The 21,082-nt window shown below is 38.6% G+C and overlaps 1 protein-coding gene across 1 annotated transcript in view; it reads left to right on the top strand.

The window, feature by feature from the left end:
• The window catches only part of WDR92 (WD repeat domain 92), a 138,704-nt gene that overhangs the window by 72,791 nt on the left and 44,831 nt on the right, over window positions 1–21,082 (top strand). Inside the window, 3 exon segments of the mRNA XM_011984990.1 lie at window positions 1,178–1,354; window positions 2,542–2,601; window positions 3,208–3,392. Of these exon segments, the coding sequence (XP_011840380.1) occupies window positions 1,178–1,354; window positions 2,542–2,601; window positions 3,208–3,392 (422 nt within the window).

Here is a 21,082-nt window from a genome sequence, read left to right as displayed (position 1 = left end):
TGAGACAGAGTCTCACTCTGTCACTCAGGCTGGAAAGCAGTGGCGTGATCTCGGCTCACTGCAACCTCCGCCTCCTGGGTTCAAGCGATCTCCTGCTTCAGCCTCCTGAGTATCTGGGATTACAGGTGCGTGCCACCATGCCCGGCTGATTTTTGTATTTTTAGTAGAGGTGGGGTTTTACCATGTTGGCCAGGCTGGTCTGTAACTCCTGACCTCTAGTAATCTGCCCACGTTGGCCTCCCAAAGTGCTAGGATTACAAGCATGAGCCATTGCACCTGGCCTGTTGTATGTAATTTAAAAAATATATTTGTAATTACTATTTCTGTTAAGTCATGATCAAAATTACTTATGTGTATCAGTCAGATATTTTAAAGGAATTAAAATGATGTAATTTAGAAGAAAACAGCTTAAACCCTGCTTTTTCAAGAATGTATATAAGAGACCTGACACTGAATTTTTATGGAGTACTTACAAACTAATGTAAACATTTTTTAGTTATTCTTTCTCTTTTAAAGTGTTGACAAGTGAATTTTGTTAGCTATTTGATTGTTAAGTAAAAGCTGGCTTGTTTGCTCGTACTTGTAAAGTATCTCTGGAAGAATATTCAGGAAACGGCAACATTGCTTTCAGGGAAAGGAAATGGATATCTCAGGGTGGGAAGGGAGGGAAACTTTGAATTTTGAATACCCTTTGAATTTTTGAGTCGTGAACTATTAGAAAGAAAGTAAATTAAAATTTAACAAGAAAAATGAAAATGAAAGTTCTTTGGTGTACAGAACAGAGGTTGATTGAATCTGTCTGGTAGAACCTCCGTGATCAGCTTAGCATTGGCATTGTCAGTCCTGAAATAATCTTTTGTAACCTCCATGATCAGCTTAGCATTATCAGGCCTGGACTATCTTGAGACTCAGCATACAGCGGATGTATGTAATGGCAGGTGCAAACAAACAGAAAGGTAACCAAATACAAGTATTTATGTTGTATTCTATGAGAAGAAATTAGTTAACATTATAATATATACCTCTTTTTATCAAATTGGAAATTAAACTGTTGGATAACTGTTGGATTTTTTTCCCCGTATAACTATTAAATTTTTCAAAATCTTGCTACTGCCTGTTAGAAAGGATTTGGGAACATTTTTAAAAAATTCTTGCTACCTTTTTTGTTTGCTTTTAGTTGATGCGGATGAAATTAAAAGGCTAGGAAAGAGATTTAAGAAGCTTGATTTGGACAATTCTGGTTCTTTGAGTGTGGAAGAGTTCATGTCTCTGCCTGAGTTACAACAGAATCCTTTAGTACAGCGAGTAATAGATATATTCGACACAGATGGGAATGGAGAAGTAGACTTTAAAGGTAAGAAAGTAGTTATTTTTTATAATCACAAATTAGATAACCTGTTTGTATTCCTACAGCTCTATGTAAAAAAAAAAAAAAGTGTTTATATTCCTTGTGACCTTACAATAATAGATTATGTTAAAACCTCAACATCTGTGGTATATTCACCTTAATGAAATAGGATCTTTTACTTTGTGGTTCATAAATGATTAAGTTGTTCTTTAGGATAATCTACCAAAAAGCAGGGGAGACTCAGTATTTCCTTTCTTTTTAGAAAATTAATCTCACTTTAGGGCAATACTGTATATTCTTATATACAACATTAGAAACTGCAATTCCTTTTATTTATTTATTTTTTTGAGATGGAGTCTCGCTGTTTTGCCCAGGCTGGAACGTGGTGGTGTCATCTCAGCTCACTGCAACTTCTGCCTCCTGGGTTCAAGCGATTTTCCTGTCTCAGCCTCCTGAGTAGCTGGGATTACAGGTGTGCACCACCACACCTGGCTAGTTTTTGTATTTTTAGTAAAGACGAGATTTCACTATGTTGGCCAGGCTGTGGTCTCAAACTCCTGACCTCAAGTGATCCACGTGCCTCAACCTCCCAAAATGCTGGGATTACAGGCATGAGCCACCACGCCCAGTTTTTTTTTTTTAAACAAGTAAATAAACATTTCACTAGAGATTTGTCAGTAGATTTTGTTATTTTAGTTTGGAGAACAGAATTATAAGTGGAGGGATATAAAACTGATTATGATTTAGTGCTTATCAGGTGGTGAAGAAAAATGATTTGTCGTGAAACTTCTAACAGCATATTGGTTCACGGTTTTGAAGTAGAAATTTAAAGTTATTTTTGTAGTGTCAGAACAATTTATAATGGTTTTTTTTTTAAAGCCCCTTGTCACAGTCATATTCTAAGAGGAAAGAGTTAACTTAAAGAATATGTTTTGAGTGTTCTTTTATTTTGCACTTAAAAAATGTTTGTTCAAATTGATTGACCTTAGAGAACTCCAAGTTCAAATAAAAAAATACAGAGAGACTTTGTTTGTTGAGGTTTCAAATTTGACAATTTTATTTTTAAATGTTGCTAGTAGTACTTTTGTTTTGCAGCAAGGAAATATCCTTTTATGGGAATGTAAGGTAAATATGTTTTTTTGTGTAAAAAAATTGGAAGTTCTGATTTGTGAACATTTTTAACTCTTCTTCAGAATTCATTGAGGGCGTCTCTCAGTTCAGTGTCAAAGGAGATAAGGAGCAGAAGTTGAGGTGTAAGTATTTTTCTTCACTGACTTCATTCTCTTACACTACCATCATTTCATACCGTATTAGAGAATGGTTTTTAAAATAATGAAAAAGATGTCTTTTATTCCAGATCCTTAGACATAACTGAAATTTTACATTCTGGTGAAAATCCTTTTAAGACATTTGCCACTACTATATTTGAATAATGTGTCATTGTTGCTTTTAGTTGGATAGAAGCAAAACAGTTTCTTTCTACTGAAAACAACCATGTAAACTACATTTGTAATTTAGAGAAGAGATTTTTTTTTAGTGACAGTGGGAAGAAATGTTCTAAAGAACAAGAGAGGTTGTTGGAGTTGTTATTATCTCTAGTGTTTTTTCTGTGCAGAAACTGAAGCTTAGCAGGGATAGTTAACTTACTCTAAGCTCCACTAAATCTGCTCAGGCAGCCTCAAAAGCCCATACTTTTAACCAACTATGTTAAACTGTGCCTAAGGACAACTCTATTTTAAGGAAGGAGACATCCTCATAGTCAATTTTGATGTTTGTCAGTTTACTATTTTCTTTCTTATTGAAAGCATTTGCTTGTGATTGCTTTGTAATTGGAATTGATTTTCCTTCCCTTTTTTTAGTTGCTTTCCGTATCTATGACATGGATAAAGATGGCTATATTTCCAATGGGGAACTCTTCCAGGTACTGAAGATGATGGTGGGGAACAATCTGAAAGATACACAGTTACAGCAAATTGTAGACAAAACCATAATAAATGCAGATAAGGATGGAGATGGAAGAATATCCTTTGAAGAATTCTGTGCTGTAAGTACAAAAGAGCTGGTTCTTCTGTTATGTTTCAGCAGCATATTTTAAAAACCACTTAATAGAGAATTTCCGTATTTTGTCCTAAAAACATATATTTGATTTTTCCTAATTGCCCATATTCAGTTTTGAAATGTATCTTCGTTGTAATTACTAATTAACAAAATCAACAATTATTATTCTCAAGAATTAACATTCTCAGTGATCCTCTGATCAAATGCCACAAGGATACCACTTTTTTACTGTTGATAGCCTCTCAAATTACAACTAGATTATACTCTTAAGGTTCATTTAATCACTCATTGCTTCTGAACAGAAGCACAACCACAACCACTTAGCTTCTCTTCTGTACTTATGCCCTAAAAGTATAGATAGTAGGCTTTTTGATGTGTTACAAGGATTTTAAACTGCAAGCTAGAGATACTAGAGAAAACTAGAGCATCCAGAGTAGAGGCAAAGATAACAAAGGTTTGAAATTTTTCTGTCAGTAATGATTGAATGCTTCCATAGAAAGGTTTTCTTTCTCCTTTTTATTTTTAAATGTGAATCACACAAGGAAAAACAAGTGAGTTTGATAGTTGTGTGTTATGCAAGAGCTGAAGTGTAGCTACTTTGACCTTTAAGTAGAAGTTCATATTATCCTTAAGCAAAAACCATCTTTTTATTTTGTTTTCAAAAAGTGGGGTGGCACTGTAAAGAATAGACTGCATCTTTTTGGAAGAGTTAGATGGGTTTGAGACTTTTAAGACACTGAACTACTCCCAGGGGGCGCTACCGCAAACCTTTTCTCTCCTTCTGTTTCACCTCCTTCACCATTGCCAAGGATCACTGAAGGACTCCTGTGGACTGGCATATGGTTGAGTGTGACATGAGACCAGGCTGGTAGTACCATCATAAAGAGCAGCCAGTTTTCAAAAGAAGGAAAGGAGAAATTCTAAGCCCTAGGGGAATATAATAAATGGAAAATTCTTGGCTTCGGTGGTATTGGAAGAGGTATTTATATTTATATAAATAAATGGTATTTATATAATCTTCATATAAATGAAGATTACTTGCATATATAAAATGTAATACATATATCACTTATCAGTGGAAGGAAATTAAGCTATTATCTATATTGAAGACATAAGCTAAGTTTTGAGTTTATTTTCCAATATTTATTTTAGTTTATTTTTAAGTTTTCATGTTTTTTTGTTTTTTTGTTTTTTTTTTGAGACGGAGTCTCGCTCTATTGCCAGGCTGGAATGAAATGGCGCAATCTTGGCTCGCTGCAACCTCTGACTCCCTGATTCAAGTGATTCTCCTGCCTCAGCCTCCTGAGCAGCTGGGATTACAGGCACATGCCACCATGACCAGCTAATTTCTATATTTTTAGTAGAGATGGAGTTTCGCCATGTTGGCCAGGATGGTCTCGATCTCCTGACCCTGTGATCTGCCCGCCTTGCCCTCCCAAAGTGCTGGGATTATAGGCGTGAGTCACCGTGCCCGGCCTATTTTTAAGTTTTTGTAGACAGGGGTCTTGCTATGTTGCCCAGGCTGGTCTCCAGCTCCTCGCTTCAAGCAATCGTCCCATTTCAGCCTTCCAAAGCATTGGGATTACAAGCACGAGCCACTGTGTCTGGCCACCAGTATTTGTAATCAATTGCCTTTTGCTTGTATTTTTAAGGGGCATAATTTAGGAGTGGAGAAAAATGTTCTTCGTGTGCTTAAAACCAACTTTTATAAACATTGATCAAGCACTTGTAATTTTGACTTCATTGAGTTCTTTTTATGTTGACTTCTCAAGCTATAACAGTGAAAAATTGGAAGTTATTTCAAAAGATGGCATACTATATATGTTCTTCAAAATTTTCAGAGTACTTAATATATACAAATAATTCTTACAAATGATTAGTGACAGGCTTAAAGTTGGTGAATTGAACCCATGTATAATTTATTTTTACCTCCTCCCCAAACTCCAATCAAATGCAATGAATTAAAGGTTTATGAACTCACAAGGACAAAAATGAAGAGCAGAGAAGAAACAGCATCTAAATGTGGTAATTCAGAACATTTAGAAAGTTGAATGGTTAACTAACCTAGCAGAATGATTCTAAGCTTTATCAGCTTGGAAATCTGAGAACCAAACTGGGTTATAATGGAGAATCCATGAAAGGCTCAGAAATTGATGTCACAAGCTACTGGAAGTGAGGATGAAAGTGAGGCTAAAATCAAAGATTGGTTAAAGTCTGTTTTAAGAAGGAATTGGAACACACAAGATCGCCTTCCCTACTCTGTTCACCTGGACAGCTCTCTCTCCTGCACCCTAGCAGGAGACTGGGGAGAGTCTCTAGACTGGCAAACATGAGGCAGAGATGGGGTATATGTGTTGGGGAACTAAGTGACAGTAAGCATATTTGCATATTGACATCTGTGCCCTGTACCTGACTTCCTGACTCCCTGGCAGCTGGACTTACACTGTCTAGGCAAGAGATGGGAAAAAGCCCTGTTTAGGAAATCTTGTCTCCCCAAAGAAATGGTGCTACCAGATCACTCAAAGTATAGCTCTCACTCAACAACCCCATCATTCACCCAAAGTTCCAGTGCCCTTCCTACAGAAGCAAAGCCAAGGATCTCACCAAACACTGAAGGAAACCTCTATGTATGGAATATAAAGATGAAACCAGGTCCAAAAAAATAAGTTCAAAACAAACAGATTAGCCAAGACCAGTAAAAACTTTAAAAGCAAACCCGAAACCTGTCATTATCCTCGGGGATATTGTATATTGAATTTTGAAACAAAAGTTGGATAATACATAAAAGAGCTTTTGGGAATGCAATTTTAGATACCTATTTTCGGAGTCGTAACACCCGAATGCTAGGATTCCGAAGGAAAATGGAAGGAAACAAATAATCAAAAATGAATCAAGGAAATACTCCAAAGCCAAAAATAATATGTTTTCTGAGAGGGCTTATGGAGCATCCAGCATAGTCTGTAAACATCTGGACCTGGGCACACTGTCATGAAGTTTTGAGACAGTGGGAGCAAATAACTGGTTCTGCAGATTTCCAGAGAGCTGGGGTGGTAGGGTGGAGTGGTGGGAGTGGGGCTTTGTATAAACAACCAGGAGTCATAATGGCACCAGATTTCTTAGTAGCAGTATTGGAAACCCACAAGAACATGGAGCATTTTGCCTTTGCAATTCTGAGGGACAGTTATTTCCAACTTAAAATTCTCTATAAACTCAAATGGTAGTAGAAAGACACTTTTAGGTATGTAAGGCCTTCTCATTTTGGAAACTACTGGAGGATGTGTGCTCCCACTGCAATAAGGTCATAAATCAAAAAAGTAGAGAGTGTAGGATCCAGGAATCTGAGGGTCCAGCATGAGAGGGAGGATCCCCGATATGATGAAGAGCGCCAGAGATGACAGGCCTGAAGACAAAAAGTCTAGAGTGCAGCAGGTTGGAAGGCTCAAAGAGTGCTTTCAAGACAATAAAATTGATAGAATTACATAATATTTTTAGTTGAATGTATTTAGAACAAAAGTTAGGGGTTGAATTATAATTAACATAGAACACCCAGCAAAGGAATTAACTGTGTACCAAACAAATGTGCAGGAAAGAAAAACTAATCATAATAAATAGTTCTGTTTATCTGTATTCTATAGTTATAACAATGAAAAATGCTAGGTTTTTTGGGGGGGTGAGGTCGGGGGAAGGAGTGTTGCCTCAGTTTGTTGCCCAGGCTGGAGGCATGCCGGCTAATTTTTTTTTTTTTTTTAATGTATTAGAGACCTGGTTTCACCATGTTGGTCAGGCCTGTTTTGAACTCCTGACCTCAAGTGATCTGCCCACCTCAGCCTCCCAAAATGCTGGGATTACAGGCGTGAGCCACCATACCCGGCTGAAAAATGCTGAATTTCTAATGAAAATAACGATAAAGCCATTGGAATGGTACAGAGTTTGTGAAGTGTGTAGGGGGGGGAGATAGAGGGAAGAAATGTGTGTGAAAGCTAAAAATCTTAGAGACCTAGAGGTAAATAGTGAAAGTCAGCTGAAAACTTTATTGCCACTGCATAAAAGCAAATAGAGAATGAGGCCAGGGTGACAAACTGCTTTTTTTTCCACAGCAGGAGTTGTAGAATTAGTTGGCACTTTGTGCTTTACTTTTCAGTTATATAAAGGGGCTATTTTTTAGTTTGAATTTAAAAATAATACAAGTATACATAACGATATGGATTAATTTCACAATCATAAAGTTGAGAGAAGCCAGACATGAAAGAGATTCAATTTATAAAATGTACAGAAACAGAAAATAGTAGCTACTGGTGTGTGTGTGTGTGTCCGTGTTGGGTGGGAGGAGGGGGAGGGGAGATGTCTGGTGACTAGAAGATCAGGGTGCTGGTTATTGGGTGTTCACTTTGTGAAAATTCATCAAACTGGACATTTATGACCTATGCATTCTGTTTATGTAGATTAATAAAAGATTCCCCCCAAATGATACAGATACTACACTTTCACATTACCGTGTCAGTATTCACTGAGATGTGTATAACTACATGTATTTGACTCTACAGAAAAATAATATGCAGAAATGTTTATTTACTTGGTACTTTTTAAATTTTCTAGAACAGACTGACAGTGACGCGCATATTTGATTGTGAGGACAGTTTTTGTCATAGTGTCTGGTTATCGTGTAGTATTAAACTACTGAAGTAGGGGCCAGCAAACTGCAGAGCAAACCAGATCCTGTGCATGGCCTGTTTATGTCTGATTTTGAACTAAGAATACTTTTTACCTTAAGTGTTGTTTTGGAAAAAAAAAAAGAAAATGTGAAAGAAACTACATGTAGCCTACAAAACTTAAAATATTTACTATCTGGCCCTTGTACAAGAATACCCAAAAAATAATGCCTGTTATCCTAGGAGAAAGAAACCATGAAAATTCTAACTGGAGGTCACTCAAGTTTTGTTGTTTTGTTTTTTTGTGTGTCTTTAAATTCACCACCTGAATATAGCTAAAGTAATTTTTATTTATTTATTTATTTGAGATGTAGTCTTGCTCTGTTGCCCAGTCTGGAGTGCAGTGGCGCGATATCAGCTCACTGCAGCCTCCACCTCCCGGGTTCAAGCGGTTCTCCTGCATCAGCCTTCCCAGTAGCTGGGATTACAGGCACGCGCCACCACGCCCAGCTAATTTTTTGTATTTTTTTAGTAGAGACGAGGTTTCATCGTGTTAGCCAGCATGGTCTCAATCTCCTGACCTTGTGATCCACCTGCCTTGGCCTTCCAAAATGCTGGGATTACAGGTGTGAGCCACCGCGCCCAGCCCCCAGTAATATTTTTTAAAATTGTAATTTGATGAAGCAGACTATGAATGAGGAGTTTCTCAGACACTGAAGTTTGATTTGTTCCTGTCTGTTGCAGGTTGTAGGTGGCCTAGATATCCACAAAAAGATGGTGGTAGATGTGTGACTCTTATCAGAGAGTACCACCCAACACTTTTGCTTTCTTCTCCATCTCTGAAGATCTGCTCAAGACGTCCAGCAATGCTCTCTGTGTATTTAAATGGAAGTATTTTTCTCTGTGAAGCCACATTTTCCAACATGAGCCTCATGAAGCCAACTAAGTGTTATTGAACTGTAATTCTCTCAATAACTCAGTGTAGCACTTTAAAGTCTGAAGGACAGCAGCATGAAAAGAGCATATCAATGTGGTGGAGAAAGGGAAGGGGTTGGCTTTTTAATTTATTTTTCTTCATCTTTTATAACAAGAAAGTATCTATATATACATATGTAAATATTTATATATAGATATATGTAGCTTTCTATATATGTAGTAGGTTGGCTTTAATTTAATATACTTGATTCAGAAACAAAACAATAGAGTACAAAAGTGCCAAGCAGAACATAAAACATCCTTACTTTTATTTCACACAGTTTTATATATAGATAGAAGACTGTACAATTTGAGCCGGGTGTTAGGCCAGCTATTTTCCTTTTCCTGTGCTTTCTCCTCTGAGAGATTGACAAAGCATTTGTTAACGTCCTATTATTTACCTTAATTACATTTTTGTAACAAAGGAGTCTGTAACTTTATTTATACTTACGAATATATTTCCAGGGACTACTACTCATTGCTGAGCAGCTTTTAATACACCTCTGCTTGAGGAGAAAGTCTAGTTCATTGCTACTGCCAAGAGCTAGTTCTTGTGTTCATATAGTAACTGCACAGTGCTTATGGCTGCTTCATTGTTACTTTGTAACTAGGAGCCATTGCATTTATTAAATGTCCCTCAGTAATGTAAGTGCTAGTTGTGATTTTATACATAAAGGCCAGAAGCTGTCTGAGGCAATCATGACTAATATTGTATGTATCACTTACTGAAGAATACCTGAAGTGATCATGTAACTACTTAGGATATCCATTTGTTTGATTACATGGGTAAATAATTTGTCATTAAACTTGTGTTTGAATCATGAATTTCCCTTCTGTGTTTCAAAAGACTTGCAGCTAATCTAAAAAACTGGTGATATTTAATATGCATGTATGTATCTAAACACCCACATATATTTGTGGTTTAAGTGTGAGAAATCTTGCTAACGTATATGCCACAGAAGAGCAAAATTTTATCCAAATTTATACGTCTTAAATTTCTTTACCACGAGGGATAGAGCATGCATAATGTTTTTTTCCCCTTGATTTGCTTATATAATTGGTAATGGATGATAACTTAATAAATTTGTGTGATATAAAAGTAGTGTATCATGTTCTACCATTTGATCTTATCCCTTCCCATTTCTGCAAAGGTACTATTGGCTGGAAGAAAAACATTTTGGTTAGCTTTGTATGACAGTAGTCTTTCCCTTTATAGTTTTTCTATAAAAACTGGTTTTAAAATCAGTAGAAAAGGGCAGGTTGAATCAAGGTGAATGAATCTGAAATTGAGCACACCTGCCTGTCATCGCTGTTCCTTCAACTGAGTGCTGCACATCATGGGCTCTGTCTGTGAGAGAAAAATCCCGGTGCTTGGTGTCCTTGCATGACATGGAGTTTTGCATGTAGATCAATTTAAAATGTACCTCTTGTTTACATAATTTGCATAATTTTGAAAGATAATGTTGCCAAACTTTGGAAATGTTAATGTTCAGACTGAAAATCTCCACTACATGTAACTTTCTTCCTCTGGATCAGTGGCATGGCTTATAATCCCAGCCAGTGGTTTGAACTGTTCCAGTGTCAACTGCCATGTGCTCTGCTTCAGGGGGGAACTAGTCTTTTGTGAATTTTTTGTACATAAGTATTTGTTACAAATATTTTAGCAAATGCTTTCTATTTCTCTTGCTTGTGCATATCTTGGCTGGCGTTACAGAAAAATAGTGCAAACATTATTTCCTTACCGGGGAATGAGGGTTTTTTCTTTTTTTTTTCTTTTCTTTTTTTTTTTTTAGTTTGTGTGTGGGGGTGGGTAGGGGAGGGGGTGGTTTATGTTGAATGTTTAGTTTTTCTTCTGCATGATACGTCATGTTGTGGGATCTTTAGAAAACTTCATACTGTATGAATAAGAAAATAAAATATTTGAAACTTGCTTGAATGTATTCAGTGGTCTTTAATGGCTTTCCATAGCTATGAGAATTTTTTTTCTTCCCAGTCTTTTAAATTATTAGAAAGAGTCTGGTAAAGTGACATTTAATCTCTATAAAAACCTACAAATTCCTGTAGTACTCTCCCATCCCCCCCATGACTTCCCTTACTACCCTTCTCTCTGCTCCAGCCATGTTAGCCTCCTGTGGTACCTGGAGTCTTGGGTTTGCATCTTGTAGGGCCTTGCGCTATCTGTCCCTTTCTGCCCCTTTCCCCTCCCCATCTCATAGCTAATGCCTTCAGGTGTTTGTTCAGTTATAGCCTAGCTCAAAAGGAATTGTCCTGGCTACCCTATTTAAAAATACAGATATACCTAGCTCTCCTTTCCTCTATGTTTTTCCTCCTTCAGTGGCATTTACCCTTTTCTGACACAGTTTACTTATGTATTTTGTATTCCCTGACTACTGAATAAAATGAATGAAAGCTCCACAAGGGTAGTGATTTGTCTCTTGTTCACTGATAGCCCCAGCCCAGTTGTCCGGAGCATTACCTAGCTCTTAGTGTTTACCCAATAAATAATAAATTAATGTGATATTGTTTATGCAGGTTGTGATTTTATAATAAGTGCTATTCAGTGTTTTGTCACTGTGTAAAAGGTAAAATTGGTATTTCTTGAGACTTCATTTATTTGGTAACTGCTTTCATTTAGTCATTATTTCATTTATTTACAGCCCCTACATGTCCATCACTGTAATAGGCACTTGAGATGCTCCCGCAAATGACATCCCTGGCCCAGAGAAGTTGGGGATATTTTATATCCAGAATACCTGTATCGCCAGATGTGCACTAGTTACAATGGGTTATGTGACTTGTTAAAACATCCCAGGAATAAAGGTTAAGTCTAAGCAAGTAGATGAATTTAAGCCCCAAGCCCCCCGCCCCGCTCCCTTTTGTTTTTTGTTTTTTTGTTTTTGAGACAGGATCTTTTGTTGTTCATCTGGGCTGGAGTGCAGTGGCATGATTAAGGCTTACTGCAGTCTGTCTCCTGAGGTCAAGCAGTCGCCCACTTCAGCCTCCAGAGTAGCTGGAACCACAGATGCATGCCAGTGCCTGGCTGTTTTTGTTTTGTTTTGTTAAGACAGGGTGTTGTCATGTTGCCAGGCTGGTCTCAAACTGGGCTCAAGGAGTCCTCTCACGTTGGCCTCCTAGTGTTGGGATTACAGGCTTAAGCCACCGCACCCAGCCCTTTTTTTAACCTACTTCTAACAGTCTTAAAAGTAGACAAGATGAATATCCAAGGAGCATGAGCTTTCATACATACCATCCTAGTTCTAGGTGGCATGAGAGTTGGAGCCCAAATCTTCTGGAGCAAGTGACTGGGAGGAAACCCCATGGGTCTCCCTTGTCAGCCACGAATACCTAAGAAAATGCTATTCTCTCAGGCCCATCCCCCAGGCAATGTATCAATGAATACATATGTAAAGTGTATGTCAGGAAATCGTACCAGATACTGAGTATCCAAAATCGTAAGTAGCCTTAGGGTGGCAGGCAGACACAATAATTACAACATAGAGGGACAAGTGCCATAGAAACAGGTAAGGTTGGAAGTACTAGATTTAGTGTCTTGGCCTTAGAGAAGGGTTTAATGAAATTATTTGATCCAGGTTAAGAACCTGGAAGCCAGTATGATGGTCAAATTTATTACCTCTATTCCGTCTTCATACTTTCCCATCCGAAGAATTATTAGTTGGGTTCCCCCTAACATTTTCTCTCCCTTTTCAAAAGCCCCAAGTAGTAGTACTACTACTTTTGGGGAACAGGAGATACGAACACTTAACTAAGTAGGGGGGTCCAAAGCAGTCCTTAAACCGAAGTTCAGCATTCCAAATTTTAGCAGCTGCTAGGGAAATATATTTGCTCTCTTGTATTACTGACAGTTGTAATTACACAGGAAATCTTCAAAAGGAAGTAATTTGGATAATACCAAAACATTATTTCCCTTTAATACAGATAACCCATATTTTCCCAGTTGAAATAATGCTTTTAACTTCCTGCCTGCTCCGTTCCTTCAAAGTCGATTCAAAACATTTATGGTCACCTAGCAATGGTTCCATTCAGTCCAAGTGCTTGGAAAACCTGATTACAGGCATGGACCCATTCCCCAGGAAAGTACCTCTGGAAACCTGTACAGACTCCAGAATTTAAAAAGTCCCAAATCTCTTTTTCAAAAAGGTATGAGTAAAAGGATCTGATACCATTGTACACATCCTTGCTCCATGCTGCTATTGCCAGAGGATAAAAAAATAATTTGAGGTGGGACATACTCAGCAATGTCCAGTTGGATACCCAGTTGAGTATTTTGCAAAAAAAAGCATTAATGAATGAATGACATTTTAAAAAACATTTAAGTATATCCAATCCCACGTACTGTACAAACTAGCTTAGAACAGTGGCATATGTAACTGATATAAAGGAAATAAGCGTAACAATTTTTCTTTTAGTTCCTACATGAACTTTCTAATACTCCCATCACTGAAGTTTACATGTTTTCATCAAGGGTTTTAGAGATACACAAAAGAAGTATCAAAGTCACATTTAATAAAGTTCCTTCCAGTTTATAATGTATAATCATACTATTTAAACATGCAGAAATGAGCTAATCTGAATTTATAGAGTATAGTTTTTTGGGTGGGAAAAAACATTTCACCTTTACTAGAGGAAACAGACTTTATGATGGTTCTATTTTTCAACTTTAGAATTATTCATTCAGTAGAAGCTGTACTTCAAGTACCCAACCATTCTGTTTTTCACTTTCAATGTAACCTTCAAAAATTATGTGAGACATTCAACATACTTTATTATAAAATAGGCTCTGTGTTAGACGATTTTGCCCAAGTGTAGGCTAATGTAGTGTTCGGAGCACTTTTAAGGTAGGCTAAGCTGTGATGTTCGACGTTTGGTATTTTCAACTCACAATGGGCTTATCTGGGCATAAGCCCATCGTAAGTTGAGAAGCATCTGTATACCGAACACTGGTTATGTATACTTTCATTAAATACTCATTTGAAAAATAAAACTTTCTTCACATCAACCCTGTGATGTAGGTCTTTAATTTTTAAAACTGCAAAACAGGTTCCAAGATGAGCTCTTACTGATGTATACGGTGTAGTACAGTATAGCCAAAACCACTGCTTATGACCTCTCAAATATTCACACATCAAGGCCAGGCACAGTGGCTTATGCCTGTAATCCCAGCACTTTGGGAGGCCGAGGTGGATGGATCATTTGAGGTCAGGAGTTCGAGACCAGCCTGGTCAACATGGTGAAACCCCATCTCTACAAAAAAATTCAACAGCTGGGTGTAGTAGCACGTGCCTGTAGAGTGCCAGCATGCCAACCTGAGTGACCAAAACCGAAGGGTTATCATTCAGAGAGGTTTTTCTGAGATAATCTATTAAATTACAATTATAAAGAAGAAATGTTTATAAATTTTTATGAAGTTATAAATTTATAAATATAAAAGTATAAATTCATATAGAACTGTTTAAACTTATTCATATAGAGCTGTTTTAACTTCTTGTTTAAAGAAGTTTCCCTCTGAGAGGATTACAGACTATGCAATCTGCTACATGTGATTTCAGATAAACAATAAATTATACCTAATGTGTAAGTATAATAGAATCAATTTTTGATATTTAAATTATTCTAAAACCTGTTGAGTGTGAATACTCTTAAATCTTTCTTTTCTGTTTATGCTTCTGGCTGAGAATGGAAGAAGGGACAGAGGCTTCAAATGACTGAAATTCTTCAGATGGTTTCTTGTGACCGACCCCTTATAAAGTATTTTTCTCCAGAGTCCAAAGGCAAGATAAAAAGTCTCTGACTTGAAATCAGAATCGATCTGCTGATCTGCTAGCCACAGCTCGAATATTGCCATAAACCTTGGAAGGAGGATTTCCTGCAAAGGGGGAAAAAAGTATTTACACAAATAGACTCACACTTATAGAGCCTACAGTCGCCCCTCAGTGTCTAAGGAAGACTGGTGTCAGGACTTCCACAGACACCATAATCCTTGAATGCTCAAGTCTCTTATATAAAAAATATGCACATTAACTACACACATCCTCCCATATACTTTGAATCATCTCTAGATTATTTATAATACCTAATACAATGTAAATGCTATGTAAATAGTTAATACTGTATTGTGTTTTAAAATTTGTATTATTTTTAATTTGCCGTGATTTTTATATGTATTTTTCTGAGTATCTGATCTGCCATTGGTTCAATCCACAGATGTGGACCTTGCAGATACAGAGGGCAGACTGTAACATGAAAAAGGGTCTAGAACCCTAGAAAGAACAGAGACATTTTCTTGAAATTACCAAAAAAAAAAAAAAACCTTACAGGAAATAATACCCAAATATTCTCCAAAAAATATTTTAAACTTCTAAGAGCGAAAGGCACTGTGTTGTTAAAATATTTCAAAAAGAAGCCAATCACAGGCCTGGGAACCAGAGAATCCCAATTTTCTGAGCAAGCCGCTAAGATCCTGTAACTCTTATCAGAAGGTAACTGACTGTGCTGCAGGATCAAGAAAATGGGTTAAGTGGATCAATTAAATTAACTGAAGCTGTTCAGCAGCTCCTCCTTGGTTGAACCTAAAATGTGATGTTCCCTGCTATTCTGGAATGGTTTTTCTCTGCACCTTATCAGGAAGGCAGCAAAGATTTAAGCAATATTACCCAATAAACACTTTCTCTTCTCTTGCAGACAAATGGAATCTAAGCAAAAATATTTCTACTTCTGGCTGGGTGCGGTGGCTCACACCTGTAATCCCAGCACTCTGGGAGGCTGAGGTGGGCGGATCACAAGGTCAGGAGTCCCACACCAGCCTGGCCAATATAGTGAAACCCCGTCTCTACTAAAAATACAAGAATTAGCCGGGCGTGGTGGCATGCACCTTTAGTCTCAGCTACTCAGGAGTCTGAGGCAGGAGAATCGCTTGAACTTGGGAGGCAGAGGTTGCAGTGAGCCAAGATCATGCCACTGCACTCCAACCTAGGCAACACAGTGAGACTCAGGCTCAAAAAAAAAAAAAAAAAAAAAAAATTCTACTTCCTTCTCTAGGCCCACCTTTGCCAACTCCCAAGGGTTTCTACTTGCTATCTTTAATATTACCCCAAATTGCTTTGCAAATGTAGTTTTGACTTCCGCAATTAACTCCCTATCCCTCCCAGAGAAAACACCAAAGAAAGAAACTGCTATTACCCAAGATTAGGTTGCAAATGGCAGTTCTTGCCATCTTGATGTTTTGGAAGGAGCCAAGGATATGAACTTTCCTGAAAGAAATAAAATGAGACAAATTAGTGGCTGGGATGCAATGACTCACACCTGTAATCCCAGCACTTTGGGAGGCCAAGGCAGGTAGATGGTTTGTGGCCAGGAGTTTGAGACAAGCCTGGACAGCATAATGAGACCCCCATCTCTACAAAAAAATTCAACAGCTGGGTGTAGTAGCACGTGCCTGTAGAGTGCCAGCATGCCAACCTGAGTGACCAAAACCCTCTCTAAAAAAAAAAAAAAAAAAAAAAAAAAAAGACATTGTAAACAAAAAAGCACTTCCTTACCTAAGTCCTGTACTCCAAAAATGCTGGAAAATCATATTTGAGTCAGATTCTTTAACGAGGGCAGTGGTTATGGCTGCACAACTCCACAAATATACTAAAAACCACTTTTTAAAAGGGTGAATTTTATGATATATAAATTGTATACCAATAAAAAATTATTAGAAAAGACAGAATTTTTTGAAAAAGTAAAGTTTGTGAAGATTATTCGTTAATGATGGCTCCCATCCCATGAATGCTTTATGTGCCAGGGCTTTGTATACATGCCCTCATTTAATCCTCACATGACCTTCCTGTTTTACAGATGAGGAAAGAAGTTTATAAGAAATCAAAAAGCCTGCCCAAGACGACACACTGGCTGAGCTGGTTACTGAAAACCCATAAATGCAACACTGTACTCAATGTCAACATAATTGGTTTTCAACTGCAAAGTTTTCTAAAGATTATCTAAATTTCTTCAGCGCTCTGAGGATCATTTAGACCCTTTTAATGGGCATTCTTTACCGAATGACAAATTTGCCTTTTTGAGTCCATCTTCCAAACTGTTTTCACTGTGCCCTGTACAACAGTTATCAGCTAAAGCTTCTGTATCTTCAACCCCTGTTAATATTCCCTTCACCTTCTGGCTTTAACTAAGGCCAGATCTCAAATGGTTGCGTTTTTCCTCCACAAACCAGGTACCTCTGGGGCCTGGGGAGGAGCAGGTGCCTTCATGCCACATCCAGACCACATGCTCTCCCTCCTACCAACCTGAAAACTCTTTGGCTTTGGATCCGCTCTCAGGCCACATCACCCCCCACCCTGCCTGGCTGGGGTCCTCAGCTGCCCCTGCAGATCACCTGTGAAGACGTCAGCTCCTGGCTTGCTGTCTTTCTCTTGCTATTCCCATCTCCATGCTCAATCATGTCAATACCCACGAAGATGATAATCCCAACATGCCAGCCTCTGAGGTCCTTGATACACTCTTTATGCCAACACGGGGTACTGTCCACCCTACTCCAGCCTCTTACATCCATGGTCACACCCTGGACTTAGTCATTACCAAAAACTGCAACCCCCTATAATTTCGATTTCAAACATCCAACTCTCCCTCCACCACTTTCTGTCATTCCAGCTCCTATCAACACAAATAATCCTTCACTCCCATCCCAGGACCTCCCATCTATGGATCCTACCCACCTTCACTGCCCCTCGCCCCCTCATATCCCACCTCCTTCCTCTGCTCACAATCATCCAATGACTTTCTATTCACTCAGAGTAAAAGCCAAAGTCCTTATGAGGACCTCAAGGCCCTATTATTTTTGACCTCATCTATCACTCTCCACTCTCTCCCTTTCGTCCTTGGCCAAGCCTCCTCGCTCACTGCCAGATGTGCCCTCGACTTAAGATCTTTGTGCTTTCCCCTTCCTCTGTAATGCTCTTTCTCCAGACACCTGCAGATGAACAAAACAAACATTTACAAATGCTCCTCCCCAAACTCCACTAAAATGACAATAAAGATATAAGCCCAAAAGGAAGAAGAGAGTGGTAACAGTAGCAAAGTCCAGAAAGGTGTAAAGCAGATGGAGGAGACGGAATTGACTGTGCAGACCCAAGTCAACTGCTGCCTGAATCAGCAGCGGGAATATCAAGAAGCAGAACTCCGGGAAAGAGACTCCAAGAGGCAGGGGACAGGGAACCCAGGATGATGGCTGTGCAGCCAGGATGCAGGCAGAGAGCAGGGGGGCGTTTGGGGAATAGACCTCTCCAGGAGAGATTTCTCAAATATTAGATGCATTCAAATAAATCAAGAGGAGATACAACGTGTAGCTTCTTACTGAATTAGTAGGATGAAAGAGAAGAAAGGAGATAGACACAAAAGAGTTACTTCCTCAAGTGAAAACAATGCTGCAAAAGAAAGATAAGGCAGTCACAGTATTTCACTTGGTTCTTCACCTGGCTCAGCTATAAGTACACTGAGCACTGATTTCTGTTTTCAGGTAATACTGAACATTAATCTAACAAAAACCACAAGGGGACCATCAAGAGGACAAAGAAGAATAAATCGGAGTGTCAGAAAGGCTGAGTGTATGTGGTGGAAGTAAGGGAGTGAAAGACAGCTAAACCTTCATCTTTGATGGTAGAATGTCAATAGTGAATCTGAAAAATAAAACTGTATATGAACTGTATGAACAAAATATCTGGAAATACATAGGTAAATAATTTTTTAAGATAAGCTAAAAGAGTTGAAATTGGTTCCCCTGAAAAGGGTGAAATGGAGGTAGGCAGCAGACATTTTTGTTTTTTTTCTTTTTTGAGACAGAGTCTCACTCTGTCGCCCAGGCTGGAGTGCAGTGGAGCGATCTCAGCTCACTGCAAGCTCTGCCTCCCAGGTTCATGCCATCCTCCTGCCTCAGTCTCCCGAGCAGCTGGGACTACAGGCTCCCGCTACCACACCTGCCTAATTCTTTGTACTTTTAGTAAAGACGGGGTTTCACCGTGTTAGCCAGGACGGTCTCGATCTCCTGACCTCGTGATCCGCCTGCCTCGGCCTCCCAAAGTGCTGGGATTACAGGCGTGAGCCACGGCGCCCGGCCAATTTTTGGCTTTTTAAAACTATGTGTATGTTTAACTTTGATTAAAATTATTTAAAACAGAGCATGACAGATGAGGAAATAAAGACGAAAAGAACAGATAAAGTGGGAGTAGTTTTGCTGCAGAAAGAACCAAAGTAATGGGGCAACAGTTGGAAAGGAATGGAGGCTTCAAGACACAGAGGCACCATCACTTCCCATCTGCTATATTAAATATACCTGGAACCAATTGTTTTTAGTTTTCTATCTGGCTCGCATTATACTGTATTTTATCAGGTTATTAGCAACTCATCAAAAATAACTTTTACAGGTACATAACAGCCCATCTTACAGCTTTATTATAATTAATATAAACTTTTAAATGTGGATTTCCAACTAGCCTGTCTATAGCAAAAGCAAGAGATAGTACATCTCTTAATTTCAAGTAGTCTGTAATTTAGTTTGTAAGAAAACACAAAAGACATAAGTAATTCAGTAGCGACATTATCATAACCACCACAAACTGAAAACAACCCAAATGTCCATCTACTGTGACTGGACAAACAAAATATAGTACAGCTGACTTTTGAATAATAGATTTGAACTGCACGGGTCGTTACACACAAACTTTTTTCAACACATATATTGGAAGATATTTTAGAGACTTGAAAAAAACCCAGAGAGGAGCTGAGTACTGTAGAAATGTAAAAAAAAAAAAAAAAAAATTAGAAAAAGCTATGTCATGAATGCATAAATTATATGTAGATACTAGTCTATCTTATTTACTACCATAAAAAAAAGTTAAAATCAATCAAAACTTACACACACAAACACAAGCCATGTATGGTGCCATTTGTAGTCAACAGAAACGGAAACAAATGCAAAGATGCAGTATTAAATCGTAACTCCATAAAATTATCTGTAGTGCATACTGTACGACAATTTCACAGCTTCCACCTACTGCTCTTGTGGTGAGCTCAGGTGTTGCAAGTATCCACTTAGAATGCCATGTGATGCTGATCATCTCCCATGAGCAGTTTTGACTCTCCAATAAATTGTCTCTCACAGTAGAAAGTGATCTCTCACGGTTCTTGCCTATTTTTAAACTTAGTGCATACTGCAAGCTTTGAGACCATGTGACCTACACAACGTGGGCCCCACACAAAGTGCCACTCGTGATGTTGGGAGTGCTCCAAAGAAGCACAGAAAAGTCATGACACCTCAAGAAAAAGCTGAACTGGCCAAGTGCGATGGCTCACGCCTGTAATCCCAGCACTTTGGGAGGCTGAGGCGGGTGGATCATGAGGTCAGGAGATTGAGACCATCCTGGCTAACACAGCGAAACCCCGTCTCTACTAAAAATACAAAAAATTTAGCCAGGCATGATGGCACACGCCTATAGACGCAGCTACTTGGGAGGCTGAGGCAGGAGAATCCATTGAACCCAGGAGGCAGAGGTTGCAGTGAGCCGATATTGCACCATTGCACTCCAGCCTTGGCGAGAGAGGGAGATTCCATCTCAAAAAAAAAAAAAAAAAAAAAAGAAAAGCTGAATTGCTTCACATGTACTGTTGACTGAGGCCTGTAGCTGCAGCTGCCCGCCACTTCAAGATAAATGACTATACCATAGGACCCATTGTAAAAAAAGAAAAAATTCATGGAGGTGTCACTGCAGCTACAACAGCAGATGTGACAACACCTGCAGTTTTGCCAAATACCCCTTTATCTTCCCCTAGGCCCCCAGGCAAGACAGAACAGACTATGGCAATAAGACACCAAATTGTAAACAAGACCTAAGACCACCCGGGCAAGGGTTGTCACACACCCTACACTTAAAGAGTAAATGACTGTCTTCTTTTGAGAAATGTCTGTTCATATCCTTTGCCCACTTTTTGATGGGGTTGTTTGTTTTTTTCTTGTAAATTTGTTTGAGTTCTTTGTAGGTTC

The sequence above is a fragment of the Mandrillus leucophaeus genome, unplaced genomic scaffold (genome assembly GCF_000951045.1).
Source record: "Mandrillus leucophaeus isolate KB7577 unplaced genomic scaffold, Mleu.le_1.0 Scaffold279, whole genome shotgun sequence".
Lineage (NCBI taxonomy): Eukaryota > Metazoa > Chordata > Mammalia > Primates > Cercopithecidae > Mandrillus > Mandrillus leucophaeus.
Note: the sequence above shows the minus strand (reverse complement) of the source record. Positions and strands in the feature narration are given on the sequence as shown.